At 48.7% G+C, this 19859-nt stretch overlaps 1 protein-coding gene across 7 annotated transcripts in view; it reads left to right on the top strand.

Annotated features, from left to right (window-relative positions):
• The window catches only part of ADAMTS16 (ADAM metallopeptidase with thrombospondin type 1 motif 16), a 143934-nt gene that overhangs the window by 31796 nt on the left and 92279 nt on the right, over nucleotides 1-19859 (top strand). For 5 of the 7 annotated variants that reach the window (XM_082723451.1, XM_082723448.1, XM_082723450.1 and 2 more), the window contains exons 4-8: nucleotides 9101-9359; nucleotides 12100-12299; nucleotides 13115-13198; nucleotides 15384-15543; nucleotides 17176-17281. In XM_082723451.1, coding sequence (XP_082579577.1) covers nucleotides 9101-9359; nucleotides 12100-12299; nucleotides 13115-13198; nucleotides 15384-15543; nucleotides 17176-17281 — 809 coding nt within the window. Of the gene's footprint in view, nucleotides 1-9100; nucleotides 9360-12099; nucleotides 12300-13114; nucleotides 13199-15383; nucleotides 15544-17175; nucleotides 17282-17691; nucleotides 18722-18806; nucleotides 18904-19111; nucleotides 19340-19500; nucleotides 19673-19859 lie in introns of those variants that run through there. The other 2 variants (XM_082723452.1, XM_082723453.1) reach the window with 2 other exon arrangements.

The following is a 19859-nucleotide window of genomic DNA, read 5'->3' as shown; positions in this document are numbered from 1 at the left end:
TCAGATCTTGTGTTTTGATACATCCTGACAGTCTTTGTCTTTTAATTAATGCACTCAGACCATTGACACTCAAAGTAATTATTGATGTAGTTGGATTAGTACCGACTGGATTAGTGACTGTTTTCTCTTTGCTGCTCTTCTCCTTTGTTCTGTTCTTGTTTTCTATTATTTTTCTGCCTTTTGTGGATTTAAATGAGCATAATATAGGATTCCATTTTCTGTCTTTTTTAGCATAACTTATGTTTTTTTTGTTGTTGTTGTTACATTGTTAGTCGCTGTGCTAGAGTTTACAGTATACATTTACAATGACTCCAAGTTCACTCTCAACTAGCACCATCACTAGTGTTATTCTCTGAGGACTATACAATGCCCTCTGGAGAATACGGTGGTAGAGAGGACACACTGATGTGTTGGCTAGGAGATATCTATATAGATATATATGTATATGGGACTCATTCAGACTGAATATTAATATTAGCCAACCCATTTACTATGTCTACAGTGTTGAGCTATATTTTTTTTAATTTGATGTCATTTCCTTTAAATGGGAATATTAATTTCCATTTTTATATGTTTGTTACTACAACAGGAATAATAAATACAGCAAAACACATAGCACATTACCTGCTACATAGGTGAAGCTCAAGACAAAGTAACTATTATTTATATCCATTTATGTGCATAAGAGTATACACAATAGTGTTCTGCTAATTAATGAGCCACCTGAGAGCAAATAAAGTATATTGGGTTTTGAGGTGATCCGATAAGTAATTCTCTATTTCCTTACCTCTTACTCTCCCTTTTCACTTTTCCATACATGCTGTATTCTAGTGAATTATAAAATACGAACAAAAAGAGAAACTCAAATGGTAACACCTACATATCCTTTTTAAAAAATTACCAATAAAAACATTTTTGGAGAAAGAGGAATATTTGTTCAGGTGAGTGGATTTCCTAAAAGTGGGCCCCAGCCTAGACCCATACACTGAGTTGCTAGAGATGCTGGGCTCCAGACAGCCACCGCCGGGGGGCAGGCAGCTCAGCTTCCCCTATGACCAAGACCTAAGAGGATACCTGACTCCAGTGGTGGGTGGTATCCTGAGTAGAAAGGGCTGTACCATGCATGCCCCGTTTTGAGTCCAGACTCACGGACAGCTTATTCCCTCCCTGGAGTGGAACAAGTGAGGGGCAAGGAGATCCGTGCCCCTGGGTACCGCAGGGCTGATGAAAGCATAAGAAGTGGGTGAGGAGCACTTAGCCACCAACACTCCTGGGTCAGTCTGTGAGCAGGGATGCTACTGGGGGAAAGAACATCATTTCCGTCCGAGCTCTAATCATAAGTTATGTCACCACTAAGATTCTTTTGTATAGGAAGGCAGGAAATATTGATAATTTAATGTTGGAGTGAATTAAAATTAGTGTAAAATACAAAAATACGAGCATTCTTCACATTTGTAAGACAAGGGCTGATAGGTGGGAGTTTGCATTATTGAACCTTTAAAACTTCTGTGATAAGGTTTCAAAACAAAAAGATCTTCTGATGCTATAGTGGACAAGAAGCATAAAGACTCAGAAATGGTCTTAAATAAACCCATTGTCATCGATCATTTGGAATAGCCGGGGATAATCACAGTGCATTCTTAAATTGCCCTCTGAAAGCATATCCCTGCTTCCTCCTGCTATCAAATTCACCCAAAAATAGGGGTGCCTGGGTGGCTCAGTCAGTTAAGCATCTGCCTTCAGCTCAGGCCATGATCCCAGTGCCCTGGGATGGAGCCCCACGTGGAGCTCCCTGCTCAGCGGGGAGCCTGCTTCTCCCTCTGCCGGCAGCTCCCCCTGCTTGTGCTCGCTCTCTCTCTTTCTGTGTCAGATAAATACATAGAAAGATAAAACTTTTAAAATAATTAACTAAAAAATAAATTAGTTAACCCAAAGCCTGATTGGCTCAAGGCCCAGGTGTGCACAGTGATGCTCCCCCCTCCTGTGAGGGGTGAGGTGTGTGGCCAGTGTAGGTGGCTGGCACTTTACCAAGTCGCATTTGCCCTGCTCTGCCAGGTGTCACACTAGCCCAGTTTCTCCAGGTCACAAGATCCAGAGAGAAGCCAACCAAGGATGTGTTTGTTTGCATCATGCAAGGGGGGAAATACAGAAGAGTTCCCCTCCTTGGAAGACCACCCTACTGTGTTTAATCTAGTCAGCCTCCATCAGCCTCCACCGGCCTCTAGTCCGCCTCGATCAGCCCCCAGCATCCTCTAGTCAGTGCCCAGTCTGCTCCAGTCAGCTTCCAGCTGAGATGTCTGCAGTCTTTCCTTTCTTCCCACGCACAGACAGCAAGTGCTCAGGGGACAGGGATCTGATCTGACAGCACTGTGGTAGGAATTGGGGTTTGGAAGAAACCCGGGCTCAGTCCTCTTCGTGGATTGTGATGACTGGGACCGATAGCATAACGACCAAGACTAGTGGTGTGTAGCTTTAACCTTAGCAAAGTGCCAAGTGTCAAAATGTTAGTCTTCTAAAATGAAAGATGAGCAAACAGAAGGTGACCAGGAACCAGGTTTATGGCTGAGTGAGTGGCTACATTTTGAAGCCTGGACCTACGTGCGTTTAGGATGATGGTTGATTCCTGTGATCAGTGCATCAGACGCCTTTTCCCTGCAGGAAGCAGATTGAAGAAACCCAGGGCCCCAGCCTGGCGTATCAGGGATAGGGAGAAGACACAGGTGCAACATCTCATGGAGAAAGAGCCTCCTGGTTTGTTTAGTTTTTTAGAAGATTTTGGGTGAATTTCAATTTTCAAAACATCACAAGTAATCATGCAGCAAGACTTCCTGTGGTCTCGGGCATATGACAAGGGATAGACTGACCTGGTGCGGGTTCATGTTTGATCTTGAGGCTAAAAGGAAATAAAAAGCAGAGTTTGGCATCTATAAAAGTTGCAACTGACTTGTGTGTCTGAGACATCACTAAGAAAACTAAGATGTATAGAGTAGTTCCCCAAACAAATGACATTTTTAGAAAAAAACACAGAGGAGAGTAAGTTAAATTAGTTGGAAAATAAAATGCCTTTTCTCCTATATGCACTGACTCACGTTTTTACCTGTTGGTTGGTAGCTAGCTCTCTCACAAAGGGCTCATGGAGTCACCCAGGGTACTTTTGGAGCTAGTTCAATGGGGATCTGTCACATTGGAGGAGAAACAGGCTCTGTGCCTGGACATTTATGCATCTCTTCTTAATTTCCATTTGATTTTTTTTAATTCAAGCAACTTTTATGGACAGCTTCTACTTTTATTTTAATATTTATTTATAGAATTGGAGATGGGTGGAGGGGGAGAGGGAGAGAGAGAATCCTAGGCAGGCTCTGCACTGGGCAGACGTGGGGCTCCATCTCACAACTCCGAGATCATGAGCTGAGCAGAGGCTTAGTGCCCTGAGCCACCCAGGTGCCCCTTAATCTTTATGTATTGAAGTATGGTTGGCACACAATGATACATTAGTATCAGGTGTACAACATAGTGAGTCTACATTTCAGTCATTTACTGGGCGCTCACCACAAGTACCGCCAGCACTTGTCACCATACAACACTGTTACAATGTGACTATATTCTGTAAGCTGTGTCTTTCATCCTTGTGACTCATTCATTCCGTATCTGGAAACCTGGATCTCCCACTCCCCTTCACCCATTTACCCATCACCCCATATCCTGTCTCTCTCAAAGCCATCAGTGGGTTCTCTGTATTTATGGGTCTGTTTGTACCTTCTATTTGTTCTTTTCGTTCGTTTGTCTCTTAGAGTCCACATGAGTGAAATCATATGATCTTTGTCTTTCTTTCCTGGCTCACTTCATTCATCATGATACTCTCTAGGTTCATCCATGTTGCAAATGGCAAGATTTAATTCTCTTTTATAGTTGAGTAATATTCCATATTATGGACAGCTTTTATAAATAGATACATATTGATATAAATCTACCAACTTTTTTTTTCTTTTTTTACAGAAAGCTTTGACTAATACCACTATAGTTCTGCACTTTACTTTTCTCACTATATAAATCTGGATATAATTCTATATTAGTAACTGTGTGTTTTCAAATGTTGACATTGATTTCCAATACATACGGTTTCATTTAGTAAACCTGTCTTTTAAATATTTCTAATTTGGAAGGTTATTTTATTTATTTTTACTATGATAAACATCCTTTTCCATATCTTGGGTGCCTATGTTTAAGAATTTCCTTGGGGTACCTACCTTCCTAGCTTCAGAATTATTAGGTCAAAAGCACATGTATTTACAATTTTGAGAGACACTGTCAATTCTTTCCAAAAGTACTTTACTGATTCACTAATTTCCCCACATCTTTGTTGTAGCTGGGTATGTCCTGCTTCTCAGCAACCCAGTCAGATGGAGGAGACACTGAATCTCATTATGGTTTTCATCTTCTTGAAAAATTGGAAGTAAAATCAAACACTGTTTTTATAAATTTCTCCCCACCTGTGAGTTGCCTTTTTTTTTCTTTTCCTCTCCTTTTTTTTTTTTTTTTAAGTTGAATCACTTCTTCATTTTTTGTCAGCTTTTATGGATCATTTTTAAGGATTCTCATTTTTGTCATTTGCATTCAAGAATCCCCCTAACTTATCATTTGATCCATGGTACTTTTCACCATACTCAATGTTGAATTTAACCAACATTATCCATCTCTTTCTTCACAGGTTCCTGACTTTGTTTTCTGTTTGCATGTATCTACTCTACACCAAAATTACAAATACATATTTTATTGAATCTTTTCATTTTTTGTGATTCTTTGCTGCTTTTGGCCATTATTTTGGTGAATGGAATGCAGAGGAAATCGAGATTTGTTTTTTCCCAAAGAGCTGACCAGTTTTCTCAACATCATTTATTGGATGATTCCTTTTCTTCCTCCTAACAGAAGACACCTCCTCAGTGTCAATTGCATTTTTTTACAGTTGTAGGTTTGATTCTGTTTGATTTGTCTGTGGAAATCCAACAAGTCGGAATTGTGAATAAAATGATCTAGAGCCTCAACGTTTCTTTCACATACCTCATTGAGCAAGAAACAGCATTTTCTCAACAGTACCCTAGCACGTGTTTTTTCTCCCTTGCAAATGCAGTACAAGCGTTAGATGAATTTCCCAGTGCACAATGATTTACAGAGCTGCCTAGGAGAGTTCCAGGCCCTGGGAGAGCTCCTTTGCAAAGTTTGGAGGACGCTGGCCTTTTTCTAAAAGCCTGGTTAATCATCCACCCAGCTGACACCCCTGTGGTTACTGTGGGCAGGTGCACCGGACATTTGATGAGTGTCCAAATAAATATTCTTGGTTCAATAAAGAGCAGCTTTAATAAGCAGACAACATTAATCTTCCATGATTTAGCCAACCTTTTAAGTAAGCTTACAAACTAATGATGCAGCAAGAGGATAGTTACTTTTTTCTGTATTTTTCAGTATCTGTTGAATGTAAGGGAAATCAAAACATCAGTCTTAATCAGTTCTTATAGTCTCTGCATTTAATGAAATTGGGGATTGGCTATTTTGTTAATGAAGACTAGGAAGCTCTCCAGCCACAGTAGGTCTCTTACCCAAAGCTCTGGTCCTCTCAGCCCCAGACGCCCGCAACGGAGGCTTGACCTGGGTGGGGTGGGGGTTGGGGGATGGAGGACTCACTTCCGGGACTGCAACAGCTGTCAGAGCTCACAAGTGTTTTCGGTGCACCAAATCTTTTTTGCATATCTTCTGTGGATCCTGCATTTAAAATACATTCATTGTTAAGTGCTACAAACTCAGGACAAGAAGCCTTATCTCCACTTCCTCCAGCACAACACACCCAGAGAGGCTGAGTAAAGGTCACGCAGGTAGCATGACCTGCTGGGGTTGGATGTGCCTGCTGGGGCATCTACTGCTCCCTGAGTCAGAGGGGGCTCCCTGAGCTGAGTGACATCGACTCCGCGTTCTCAAGGAGCTGATGGTCTTCCCAGGGGCGATTAGAAAGCCAGGGACTAGTTTATGTATCAGGAAAGGTTTTTTTTTTTTTTAGGTGAAAATGAATTTTTTTTTTTTTTTAATTTACTACTTGAACTGGTTACTGGTTACTTTCAAAGGTGAGGAAAACCTCTTTGGTCATGTTACTTCCCGAGGGTGAGTGTATCCGTGACCGCTCACGCTACTCCAGGGCTCGTTTACATGCAGGAAGCAGGACACCTCCGTGGATGTAGCCGTGATGTCCTTCCACGCTTATCTGTTCCTTGATAGAACCGTGAACTTTCAAGCAAGGTCCTACAGGAGTTTATAGAGGACACAGAGATTCCCAGGCTGCCCTGGGAGGCAGGTGCCTCCTCCCACTCTGTGATGCCGGGTGTCAAGCCCAGGCACTCAGCCTGCCCACTGCCAGGTGGTATTGGGCCCCGGGAGGTCTACCTCCCAGAGTGCTGATGGCTGCCTTGATAGCGGGCCGTGTTTACCCCCTGCCCCACCAGTAGGAACTCCAGGGCCAATGCTTAGTCTCTGAATGTCTGAAAAACTTCTCTCCCACCCCAACTTCCTGTTCCTGAGAGTTGTGTTTCTCTGTGTTGCGAGATCTAAGAAGTGTTTTCCCAAGCCTGTCATGCCCCTGTGTGCAGACATTCAGACTCACACAGGGTGGCCCAGCCCAACAAGGAGCTTCATCTGGTGGGCAGGGACACACAGCCCTCCCCGAGCGAGAGTCAGACTCGGGCTCTGAAATCAGGCGCACTTAGAACAGGGTCTCTTGGGTCAGCCTCTGCGAGTCACTAAGTGTCTCGCTCATTGTCGCCAACTATCAAAGTGACTTTGGGGAAAATCGGCAGGTCGGTAAGACTAGTATTTCAGCACCAGAGAGTTCTAAGCGACCACTGGGCAGCTGTGCAGAAACAACTAATTATATTCCCCAATTATGCTAATATGGAGTAACATTTACAAAAAGTTTAAAAAGTCTGTAATCCCATGATCCAGCAGTGCCCTGACATTACTGATGTGAGAGCATGAAGGATTCTGAAAGTCTGAGGAGGATGCAAGCTCGTCCCTCACGCAGCCTTTGCCCCAAGGACCACTGCCACCACCATCAGCGACTGCTCTCACTTACCAAAGGAAGGTCCTCTAAGGGCGTGCAGATCATGCTTTCTAAAATGGGAATAGTTGAGCTCACACTATTACACACTTTAAAAAATAATCCCTTTTGGAAACTCTTACAATAAAAATGGTCAATGTGCAGATTCTGAGCCTGTCCTGATTGTGCTGGGATCCCGACGCCCCACTCCCGAGCCAGGTTTCCTTGGAAACAGAAGTGGATCCCTGCACCTCTCTATTGCCTCATCCTTGGGAGGAGTGGGAGCGGGGACCCACCTCACAGAATCGCAGTCCCTGCTTTCAGTCTTCCTCCAGAAGATGTTGGCCGCAGTCATGGGAACTTGAGACAAAATATTTAATTATGATTATCAGGACACATAATTATCTGATCTCGTTAAATGTTCTATACTCTCCAAACACATATGTATACTTTAAAAACAAACATTACCCTGAATGAATTGGTAGACATTTATTATTTTGTTTTGTTTGTACGTCTCTGCTGCTGCACACTCTGCTGCAGTGCACAGTCAGATGTACTGATCAGTGTTGGAGAAGTGCCTAAAAGAAGCACCTGGTAAGAATTCCAGAAGGCTCTTCCTTAGAACCCATCACACTTTTAGAGTCGTGGACATGGCGGGAGCCGTGACAGCCCGTATCCTGGCTCTGCCCCAGGGCACACTTTTCCAGAGTGTCACACTGGATATAACCAACAGTGGTTATTACTAGGTTTTAAAAAAAATATTTGTCAGGACATCTGGGTGGCTCAGTGGGTGAAGCTTCTGCCTTCAGCTCTGGTTGTGATCCTCCTGGGATCGAGCCCCGCATCGGGCTCTCTGCTCAGCACGGAGCCTGCTTCCCCGCCCCCCCGCCTGCCTCCCTGCCTACTTGTGATCTCTCTCTGTCAAATAAATAAATAAAATCTTAAAAAATAAATAAAAATAAAAAAATATTTGTCACTCAAAAAGGTAAAAGGCAGTCCCTTAATGTTGCCTCCTTTAAGACTTCTTTTGAAGTGTTCTTTATGCCACATTTGCTTTGCAGGGCTTTTTAGTGTTTTTATGTGTTAGTTTTTTCCTGTTTCCATGATACCTTGCTGAGAAAGACTTTCCTGATATCCTCAGTGAATTCTCTTGTGCTTTCTTCTGGATTAATCTTAAATTACAGTTTCATATGAAGCGTCACAAACTATTCAAGTTTGAAAGGGGTTGCGCAAATGACTCTGTTGGGATCGAGATCTTCTCTCCCTGTGTGGGACCTCCCATGCACCCCTGCTAACATCAGAGCCTGTGTATGTGAGCTTTCTCCTCCGTCACGTGGTCTGAGCCCCCCCATCAGTGTACTAGGAGCCCCCGCTGCTCCCGGCGTCACGTCCTGGAACATCTGCAGGCCGGTCTCCCTGAGCGGGGGAGGATGGGAAGGCTCAGCGATGGGTCCTCTCGTTCCTCATCCTCAGCGCAGGTGTTGGAGGCAACAGCACGCTGTGGCGGGGTCATAAAGAGGGGTGCTGGAGGGGGTGTCCGCTGGTCAGAAGGTATAAGGAGGGGTGTCCGCTGGTCAGAAGGTATAAGGAGGGGGTGTCCGCTGGTCAGAAGGTATAAGGAGGGGGTGTCCGCTGGTCAGAAGGTATAAGGAGGGGGTGTCCGCTGGTCAGAAGGTATAAGGAGGGGGTGTCCGCTGGTCAGAAGGTATAAGGAGGGGGTGTCCGCTGATCAGAAGGTATAAGGAGGGGGTGTCCGCTGGTCAGAAGGTATACGGAAAGGGGTGTCCGCTGGTCAGAAGGTATAAGGAGAGGGTGTCCGCTGGTCAGAAGGTATAAGGAAAGGGGTGTCCGCTGGTCAGAAGGTATAAGGAAAGGGGTGTCCGCTGGTCAGAAGGTATAAGGAAAGGGGTGTCCGCTGGTCAGAAGGTATAAGGAGAGGGGTGTCCGCTGGTCAGAAGGTATAAGGAGGGGGTGTCTGCTGGTCAGAAGGTATAACTGCACTTTCTCTCTTCCTGTTTCCAGTCCGGCATGATAAGAACACAAGAAGCAGATTACTTCCTAAAACCACTTCCTTCTCACCTGGCGGGGCGACTGCAGGGCCCTGCCCGGGCTGGGTCCCCCTCCCACATACTGTACAAGAGATCAGCAGACGTGCAGGCTCCGGGGGCTCCCCAGGCCGTCATGACCGAGAGGGATGGGGAGCTGTGGAATCCGGCCCTGCACGGCAGCTCCGGCCTCCGGCACCCACCAAAGCAGCATTTCTGCGGAAGGCGCAAGAAATGTACGTAAGAGCGATTCTTGGTGTGCATTTACCCCCGGGACCGTCGTGTCAGCGTGTGGGATGTTTCAGATGCTCTTCGGAGCAGTGTCTCCACAAGGTAGACTTAACAGACCGTCTTTGCTACATTTGCGTGAGATTCTGTGGTCTGTGTGTTCACTACGCACCGCCTTTCACGGTGGATGGACAGGTCGTGGTAGGTTTTTTGTTTAAAAGAATCGTTTCCTGGGCAGATGAAATGACATACTGTCCAGAAATGCAGAATCCACTGATTGTCTTCAAAGGAACCTGGCAGGTCTGCTCAGTAATTCTATCGTTTTGAGGTCTGGATTTATGGAAACGCACATAGTTTTCTGTGAGGTGATTTATCTCCATACATATTTCTATTCTCTGCTTCACCACATCAAAAGGACAGGCTAGGCATGACCTAATTTACCCACAATTTATCACCAGCACTTTGTGGCAGGCTTTGTTGAGCGAACACTCAGGAGGCGACGTGATAGTCCCATTTTACGTGGGAGCCTCTCACAGTTCAGAAATGGGAGTTCAGGCTTTTCTGCAATTTCTCTCACATCCCTCAGCCTCTCCTCCAGCACTGGAAGGGTTAAACTTCCCCTCTGCCCCGTGAGCCCGTCTTCTGCCGGCCCTTCCTTCCCTGCTGGTTGTGTTGGCCGCGGAGCCAGCGCCCTGGAGCAGAGGTGGTCGTGCTGCAGGCGGACTGGGGTGATCGCTGCGCGCTCAGCGCGGAGCCGCGAGCGCCGCAGCCGCCAGCACCTGTGTGCACGGACTCGCACACCTGGAAACAGATTCCTGGATCTGCGCTCACGTGAAAAGCTCAGCCCAGATCGACTAAGTCAGGGGCTCCGTCAGCGGCCGGAAGAATGGGGTGGGAACAAAGGGAGGAGACCTGGGGTCCGAGAAAGTCAGGGCGACCGAGGCGGAAGGGCATCCGAAGAGGTGTCAGCCTCGGCTGCCTGGGGCTGCGTGGACGGGAGCAGGAGGGGGGCGGCTGCAGGCACCGGCCAGTCGTAATCAGTGAGAAGGAAAGGGCCACGAAGCGCTTCTCGGAGGACATTAGTGACCCACACGGTGCAGTTTGGTTTGCCAGAGGTTTCTGTCCCTTCCCTGCTGGCCGCACAGCCATCCTGTGCATGCTCGGAGGCCATCAGACTAGCAGAAGTGACAGCTGCTGCTTCCAGGCTGAATCCTGTCATTCCTGAGACCACTGCTCTCTGTGCGAGGACGTTTCCATGTTGTTTATGGGGCTTGGCACTTCCCTGCAGGATGGCCTGACTTCTGGCTCGTGGGGCTCGCACATACGAGGAACCTTCCCCCTGGAGTCTCTGGTTCAGAAAATGGACATTTTTCGGTGTGTGTTTTGGCACCTGTGTGAAGGGGCCGTTGAAAGCAGAATGATGTGCTTGAAATCAAGGGTGAGGCTTACCAGACCGCTCCCGGACCATGCAGTCAGCCGGAGCCCCCATTTCTGACCCTTTCTAGGGAGAGGCTGTGAGCAAGTGACCTTCCCTCCCTGTGGCTCAGTGGCCCCAGCCATACCCGGAGTGGGCATAGAAACAGCTCTGAGCGTGCAGCCGTGTCTGCAGCAGCATCGACATGCTTGGCACAGGATGCATGCTCTGACGACATGACCAGAGTCATTACTGTCCTCCACAGGGTTCATTCAGGTTTGAGAGCATTTTAGCAAAGAGACAAAATGCACCGGGTGTGAGTACCTGTGAAATGAAATAGCGACTTGGAGCAGCGTGGTCCGTGAATAGAGCTGGTGTCGCTCTGAATTAGTGCCACCCAGATGTGTGGGTGATCTGAAGTCTACTTTGACTTGAAAAGCTTTTCAGAAACACCCCTTAACCCGATTACCTGCGGCGCTGTGTTAACTTTCCAATTATAAATGCCTAAAATGTTTTGTTGTTGTTGTTGTTTTAATATTTTATTTATTTATTTGACAGAGAGGGAGAGAGATCACAAGTAGGCAGAGAGGCAGGCAGAGAGGAGGAAGCAGACTCCCCGCGGAGCAGAGAGCCCCATGCACGGCTCCATCCCAGGACTCTGGGATCATGACCTGAGCTGAAGGCAGAGGCTTAACCCACTGAGCCACCCAGACACCTGCCCAGACAGTTTTTAAATGGCTGTAAGAGGACAGAGTATGTTTTGTCTTGTGATTAAATGAGGTAAATATTTAGGGCACTTTCTAGGAAACTCAGCCCTGCTGTGAAGTGTCACAGTTTGTGACCCATTTGAAACACGAGAGACAAACTGGTTATGTGTCCAGACGTGGGAATCAGCTTTAAGAAGAATCAGGCCACTAAAATCGTTCAAATAAGCAAGCGAGGCAAGATGGTGCCACCGTAACTGTTGGTTCTACCACTTGGTTAGTCGCTGTTCCGCAGAGGCTCGGCCCACAGATCCTTATGCTGGTGGTCACTGGGCTTTGTGCTTCTGCGGCTAGAACACGAGACCCCAGCGGCCCCCTCTCCTTGCTGTAAACTGGGACAGAACTACACAGAGGGAGACACGGTGACGCCTTCCATCCCGTCAAGGTTCTGCGAGCCTGATTTGCATCTCAGGCTCCACTTTGGTGCGAGTTCTGAATCACAGCGTCTCCGGGGGTCTGTGGTTCACACGTGAACGTTCATTTTGAAAAGCCGATTTCTACATAACGAGTTCCGCTGCTGGTTTGGTGATGACTTTGCTTTCATTTGTTCTCGGAACACCCGCTGCGCAGACACGCCCAGGCCTCCCAGGGGGGACCTCTTCATCCTGCCGGACGAGTTCGCGCCTCACTGGCGGCACAAGCGCTCCCTCCTGAAGTCCCACAGGAACAAAGAGCTGAACGTGGAGACGCTGGTGGTGGTCGACAGGAAGATGATGCAGAACCACGGGCATGAGAACGTCACCACCTACGTGCTGACCATACTCAACATGGTAGGCGAGTCCTTCTGGTGGAAGCCACGTGCGGGATCCCCGGATGGGGTGCGCGCCTTCACGTCACACACGCAGAAGTATCTTGTCTGTGGGGCCTCCTTCACTCTTACTGTGCTCCGGCCAAAAGGGCCGCGTTCACAACTTCAGAGAATACCATAAGGAGGGGGCAGCCATCGGCCCGCTCCGTGAACCGGGGGCACGGTTTGGGTGGCTCAGTGTCTCCATTTACCAGAAATCTGTGAGAAGATGCTGAGACACCTTAGTCACTAAGTCTGCTGATGGCTAGACAGAAATGCCCACCCGTTCAGGAATGCTAAGTTTAAATACTGAATATGCGTTATTTTATCTACAAAGTCAGAAAAACCTACAACCCTGCAGGCTGCCATCCTGGGTAAAGTGTCCCGTGTCCCAGATCGGCAGCCACTGTGATGAGGAGGCGTGATGAGAAACGTGACCGAGTGACACGTAGGTAACGGAAGACGAGATCCCAGGTCACATAAGTGTGGTTTGAGAGCTAGTTGGGATGACGATGTTGTGAACGCACTTTGCATTCTACCCCCTGAATGTGGGTGTCGGTGCTGGCGTCCCGTCTGGTCGCCTGCGCAGGGATGAGGACTCAGCACTTGCTCCACCCGGCCTGTCGGCATGTCTGTGCCTGTCCGTCTAGCAGTGTAAGAAGGCAGCACTGCCGTGTCACGAGAGCAAGGGACCCGCCGTCACCGGCAGGACAATGGGTCCCACCGTCACCGGCAGGATGCGGGGGACAGGGAAATGGCACCACGTGTGGGGCTGGCCTGACTGCCTGTCTTTTTCAGGTATCGGCTTTGTTCAAGGACGGAACAATAGGAGGAAACATCAACATTGCGATTGTCGGTCTGATCCTGCTGGAGGAAGAACAGGTAATCTGTCTTTGAAACGGACAGCTGATTTTCCCCAGAAAAATACAGGCAAAGTGAGGCTTTTTTTTTTTTTTCCCTCTCTCTCTCAGTATGATTGGCTGTAGATTCTTGACTTTTCCCTCCTTGGGAGCAAAATGTGTGTAATATTTTGTGTCTAACGCCATGAGTCTTTTATCAGTTCCTTTAATAATGACTCGAATTGTGTGTGTGTGCAAACGGGCAGAGGTGAGGAGGAATTCTCTCTTAGGAGATGTGGGAGAAGATAGAACAGAAGACCTGCCTTAACCACACGAATGGGGCCTGTTGAAAATAGAGATGCACAGTGTGTCTTCCGCCCCCTCCCCACCATGAGCTTTTAGGCTCCCGCGCGGAAAGGAGCCCTTTCTGCTCTTTGCCAGTAGACCGAAACGGTAGTGGGATCCTACTGTGCGGCACTGTTGTTTTCCTCTGTCACTTCCTAACTCCTAAGATGGACCACACCAACCCCTGCCACCTCCACTCACAGTGCGATGTTTTGACAGAGATTCTGGAATGGCAAGTCTATGTCTCTCGTTGCATCCAAACCTCCATCGTGCCAGATCGTGGTCGCAGCGGATGCAAACCTCCCCTTGCCTCCATCCCCGCGTCCCTGCCTAAATGCACCCGCGTGCGCTCCGTTCACAGGGAGGTTGCGGACGCACATTGTGCAGCACGGGTAACGGGGGCATCTCCGCCACGCAGGACTCTCGCTTCTGCTTGTCCCCACACTCATCGCTGGCCCCACACCGGGGAGAGAGCCGCCCTGCAGGACTCTCGCTTCTGCTTGTCCCCACACTCATCGCTGGCTCCGCACCGGGGAGAGAGCCGCCCTTGCTCACATCTTAGCCAGGGCCCCCGTTCGCCGTGGTTCTCTTGTTTATAAAACAGAGAGATTTTTTAAAATGAAACCTGAGATCCCTCAGAAGGTCTAAGATGTGTCCGGATGGGGAGCTTCTGCAGTGTTGGTCTTTTTCTGGGCAGGGTGAGGGCCTGCGAGGGCAAGTCTGTTTCTAGCCCCAGTGGTCCGGAAGATACAGCTCCATTGTCTTTGTGTGAGTGAGCGTCTGGGCAGGGGGTGCCCCACGGGCAGGGCATCTCAGGTGACAGGTTAATTATTCCTTGTATTAAATCGTTTTCACCTTGGAATTCATCCAAGCTGCAAAGAATAAGCGAGGTTATCTTTTGATCGTACACCTGTGTGAACTTGGATTAATGCGGTGTTCCTGGAAGTCACCTGCTCAGGAATGTGAGACCTGCCCCAGGGTTGAGGCCCGGCATTAGGCTGAGGTGCATCTGACTTTGTGCAGAGACGAAATCAGCCCTGGAGGAGAGAACCTTGCCAGGAAGCCAGAAATGCACATTTCAACCGGACGTCTAGTCGTGAGGGCTACACTGAAGTTGTCCTGGAATTGAGCCGTTCAACCTGGCTTTCTCGGACGGAGCCACAGGAAGAAAGAGCAGCAAAGTTCACATAACTCATTTCAGTGAGTGCTGGGGGGTGTTCCTGACCCCCCAGTTCTGAATGCCACAGGCACGTGGGCGGCCGTCACACTGACATTTCGCTGTTGCTCTGTTAGAACGCGGTGTACAGGTATCTGGTGGGATGTGTCCTGCATAGTTTCCTGCGGGCTCCAGTCTGTTTTCTAGAAAAAGAGCTTCCTCGGCTGACCTGCCCTTCTCATAACCATGTCGCTTCTAGAGGAAAGTGACTTAGTATAACACTGTCATGATAAATGGTAAGACTTGTAAATCGGAAATCCCACTTGCCCAGCTTGGTTATGAGATCAACCGTCTGGGTGTGTTTTCGTGCACATGTGGAATCCCATAGCAAGGGTCCTGTTGCCTGACATAAGTTCAGGAAGTGTTTTATACAAAGACCTCGATGGCAGCGCACACAGGCACAAGGACTCAATCTCCTTGGGGCATTGAGAATGCCTTCAGGGTCAGCTGACAGCATCCCAGCTGTCTTCACACAGAAGCACAGAAACGAAAGGAAGTATCCACCCTGAATCTGCACCAGTTTTTTATAAGACATGCTCCTTTGGATTTTAGTCCGTGAAATGGGTAGCTCCGCTTGTAGACCATTGGGACCCCTCTGTGTAGTGGAGATCGGACTTGCTGACGTGTTTTCTCTGTTGTCACGGCGCTGTTGGTCTGTCTTGCACAGCCGGGGCTCGTGATAAGCCATCACGCCGACCACACCTTAAGCAGCTTCTGCCAGTGGCAGTCTGGGTTGATGGGCAGAGACGGCACACGCCACGACCATGCTATCTTGCTGACGGGCCTGGACATATGTTCCTGGAAGAATGAGCCATGTGACACCTTGGGTAAGACCCTCCCTTGGAGTTTCGAGGACGGTGTTTGGGCTGTGCTCCCTCGGGGACCCAGGATGTTGAGAAACTGCCCCCCCAGGGCAGATCCATGGTGGTGGACACTGCTGGACAGGGCTGCCAGCAGAGAGGGGCTTCCCTGCACGGACTTAGGCCAAGCGTAGACGTGTGTGTTTATTCACCCAAAGTGACAACTTCCCGAGGAGCAGTCCCTCGTTCAAGACGCACATTTAAGAGCTCCCGTCTCTTCCACTTTAAGGGTTGCTGTCTCTTCTCTCTGTTCCCCTCCCCTGTGTGAGAAGCCAGTGGACAGATTCAAGGGTGTCCCCTTCTGTGGCAGAAGCAGTACGTCTGTGAATGCTTGCAGAGATGTTAAAGCAGAATCACATCCCTCATTTCCCTTTGCTGTATAAATACTGCGATCTTAGCAATTTTTAAAAGATTCTTATTTATTTAAGAGGGCGTAAGTGAAGGGGCAGAGAGAGAGGGAGAAGCAGGCTCCCCATGGAGCAGGGAGCCCAACTCAGAGATCGATCCCAGGACCAATCAAGGACCCCGGAATCAAGACCTAAGCTGAAGGCAGATACTTAACTGACTGAGCCACCCAGGTGCCCCAATCCTAGCAAGTTTTTTAACATATTTATGAGGCTGGATCTATCTTGGAGGCAGGACTCTGGTATTTTTTTCCAAATCGTGTAAAGCACAGTATGCCGTAGCAGGGCTCTCTTGGACATTTTTCCTGACTCTGCATTTCTTTCTGGGATCTTAGTCAGACAGCTGAGTCGAATAGAGGTTAATCGTAGCTGCTTGTTCCTGGAAAGTCCTGCTTCCAAGGCGGTCCTGGCCAGCCTCTGAGACCTAGACTCCGGGGGGCTTCCCAGCACCCTGCCTGGTGTACTGGCTCATTGAGCCTATGCTGTTTGCTTCTACAGATGATGGGGCTTCCACAGGACGTCTCCTTCCCTTCTGGGAGTCTAGAGTTTGGGTCCACACTAGGCAGGGCTGCTAAGGGATTAGCTCTGGATAAAACTCCTGGGTCCTGAGTGTCTGAGGTTCCTCCTTTGTGGGCCCACTGGGAGAGAGTTCTAGAAACTCCTGCATGGTTTCCTCCAGATCTCTCCCTGTGCATGTGTTCCTGTTGCTGATTTTGACCTGCCTCCTCTGTATGTGTATGGAACTATACCGGGGAGTATAACAGAGGCTAAGTCCCATGAATCCGTCTGGTGAACCCTTGGACTGGGCTGGCCTCGGGGACCTCCTGATGCACACATTCACTGCAGTACTCTCTTATTCAGACTTCTGAGAACACATATTTTTATATCAAAAGGTAGAGAATCTTTTCCATGCACAGGGAATCCCCTTTTCTACTCGGCCCCGATCATGAATGCGCCATGAACGCCGCACGGAGCCGTGAGTCGCTTTCCAGCTGGAGAGCAGATCCCCTCCACGAACCTTGCACAGAGCCTGTAGGTGCTTGTCCAAGAGTTGCCCGTTCAGATTCCCCCCGTGGAGATGAGAAACACGCTTCTCCGAAGGACAGAGGATAAAGATGCTTGTGTCGTACACCTTCTTTCTCTATTCTATCGCAACAACACTGCTCTATAATCATTTGATCTCTGCACCCCGTAGGATTTGCGCCCATAAGTGGAATGTGCAGTAAATACCGCAGCTGCACAGTTAATGAAGATACGGGTCTGGGACTGGCCTTCACCATCGCCCACGAGTCTGGACACAAGTGAGTGCATTCCGTGGAAGGGTGGATCCTGGGGTGCTCTCCCTGCTGGGCGAGTCCCGCAGAGACACTGATTCATTAGGTCAGGTCTGTAAGGGGCATCACGTGTGTCCAAGGAGAGCGTCACGGACAAGGAGAATGTCTCGGACAAGGAGGGGGTGGATCCCTTAGGCTCTTCTTATGGTTTTTCTTTGTTCATTTTTATTTTTTGAAGCAGGCTCCACGCCCAGCATGGAACCCAACATGGGGCTTGAACTCACAACCCTGAGATCAAGAGTCAGATGCTTAACCTACTGAGCCACACAGGCGTCCCTTCTTACATTTTCATTTTAGTGCCGAGCCCTGCACAGTCTAAAGCCGCGGTGGTTTCCGCATCTACGCTGTCCTTCCCCTGCTCGTCCTTCCGTCCGGGCACGGGCATGACTGTGTGATTGCACAGTTGTCTCAGCCTCTGCTCCTTCATCTTGTTCTGAACGTGGGTCCTGTGCGCCGATCTCGCTCCGAGCTTAGTTCCCACCGGGGATGAGAGAGAGAAGGCCTTCTCTTGTCCACTAGTTACTCTGGAGTTTGACCTTCTTGTATCACTTTTATAATTTGTAGATGCCTTTTGATTGGTGTGTCAAGCTGTTCGGGGAGTGCAGATTAGACTAGGGGTGGGAGCTGGTAGGAGCTGGTCTGCGGCCCACGTGTCCAGGCGTCCAGCATAACAGGGCAGCATCAGGGTAGGTGGCGAGCCTGGGGTTGGCACAGACAGACGTCCGTGCTGGATGGGCAGCCCTCAGCCGGCGGCTGGTCTCTGGTGGCGACTTTTCACATGAAAGTTTTCCATTTGTTCCTGTAGAATGAACACCGTCTATCAATTACTTACTGGCGTTATCAGTCTTAAATAAGGTTTCCTGGGCTAATCATTCTATAAGCTGCCTTAGGTCGAGTCTTTTCCTTGCTGTGCCCGCCTGCTGGCTTCCTGGCCTCGGCTGGGTCAGCAGGAGCGGGAGCAGTGGGAGTGAAGCTGTCTTCCTGCTACACACACCTTGGACTGGGGTTTCTCCCAGAAAATGCACAACCGGGAATTACCATTTTTCTAGGGTTTTTGTTTTGTTTTGTTTCGGTTTTGTTTTTGTTTTTTTTTTTTTTTTACTTTCACCCTGAATTTACTTGCAAATCACAAAACCTGCAAAACGCAGTGTTTGCCATTCCTGTTTTGTAGAGCTGGCCTCTCCATCTCTTGGTAGAAATGGAATGAGGCCGTGTGTGCTCTCGTCCTGTTCAGAGCATCTGTGTGTGTGTGCATGCATGTGCGTGTGTCCCCACATGTCTGAGTGTGTGTTGTGTACGTGCACCTGCCTGTAGCACAGCCCTGTGAGGCCCTGCAGACTTGGCCGTATGAACTGATGACCTGACAATGAAGCTTATACTCAGCTTCTGACCTCATCATCGTTATAGGTAATGATTGACTTTCTCGGTGCCCAGAACATTGGCCCTACCTTTCATGAAACTTCCAGCTAAATCATAATTGTATTTCTAATAGGCTGGCACAGCTGAAACTTCAAAAACTCTCATTATGTTAACGACATGAGGCTCTGGCTGTCCCCTGACCCATACCTGAATTTAATTAAACAATCCAGGTAAGAAATGTTTAAGGCACCGAGGACTGAGCAGCTCAGTATTAAGAAAACAGATGATGGTGGGGACTGGCGGTGTGCACAGCTGCAGCCAGCTGGTCTACCCAGAGTAAAACCAGACACATCAGACACAGGTTGTCAGTGTCAGCGGGGATCAGTGCCTCCTTTTAGTTTGTCCTAGGAGTCAATTAAAATTCCCTTTCGTCACCAGGGCTGGGTCTAGATGGAAAGAGCATTTTTCCAAAGAAGATAAAACTGTTCTTCTAAGTGGGACCATGGATGGGAGGAAGGAAGTGGGCCGTCGGCTCGGATGAAGGGGCGTCCCTCTCCTCGTGGACTTCATCTGGAGAAGATTACCAGCTCCTTCTTGAGCACCCAGCGGGAACAGGACATTATGCAATGGTCAGGAGCTGGGAGCTCTGAACACACCCCGTCACGGGTGAGGTCACTTCCTGTCCTGTTGAGGAAACAGGACGTACGCGGGGGCGATAGGCCAGTGAGTTGCATGAGTCCAGCGGCAAACCGAGTGACCGTAGCACTTACCAGTAGTAGTAACGGCGGTCGTCATAGATCACCTGCGGTTTGTCAAATGCTTTGCAGGATTTGCGGGGCGATTCACACGCACCTCCAGCCGGGGAGACCTCGGGGGACACCCCGTCCCCGCTCCACCAGGCTGGAGGGTAGACGGTGCTGAGTGTTCGGCGAGTGTGAACGAATGGAACGGACAGAGTGAGTCAGGGACAAGCCGGTGGATGAGCCAAGAGTGTTTCAAGTGAGTCGTTTGCTGTGGCAACTACATCAGATGGGGAAAGTGTGTAAGGTTTAGGGACTGAATCCCATGGATTTTTCATTGAATTGAAAATGAACACACTTCTTCGGTTCATTGATTTATTAACTGTGACTTCTTGGAGGAGAGCTGTCCTTGTGCATGGATCAGACGTCGTAACGTCAACTGCGTG

The sequence above is a fragment of the Mustela nivalis genome (assembly GCF_964662115.1).
Source record: "Mustela nivalis genome assembly, chromosome: 3".
Taxonomy (NCBI): domain Eukaryota; kingdom Metazoa; phylum Chordata; class Mammalia; order Carnivora; family Mustelidae; genus Mustela; species Mustela nivalis.
The sequence above is the reverse complement of the archived record's forward strand: the minus strand, read 5'-3'. Positions and strand labels throughout refer to the sequence as shown.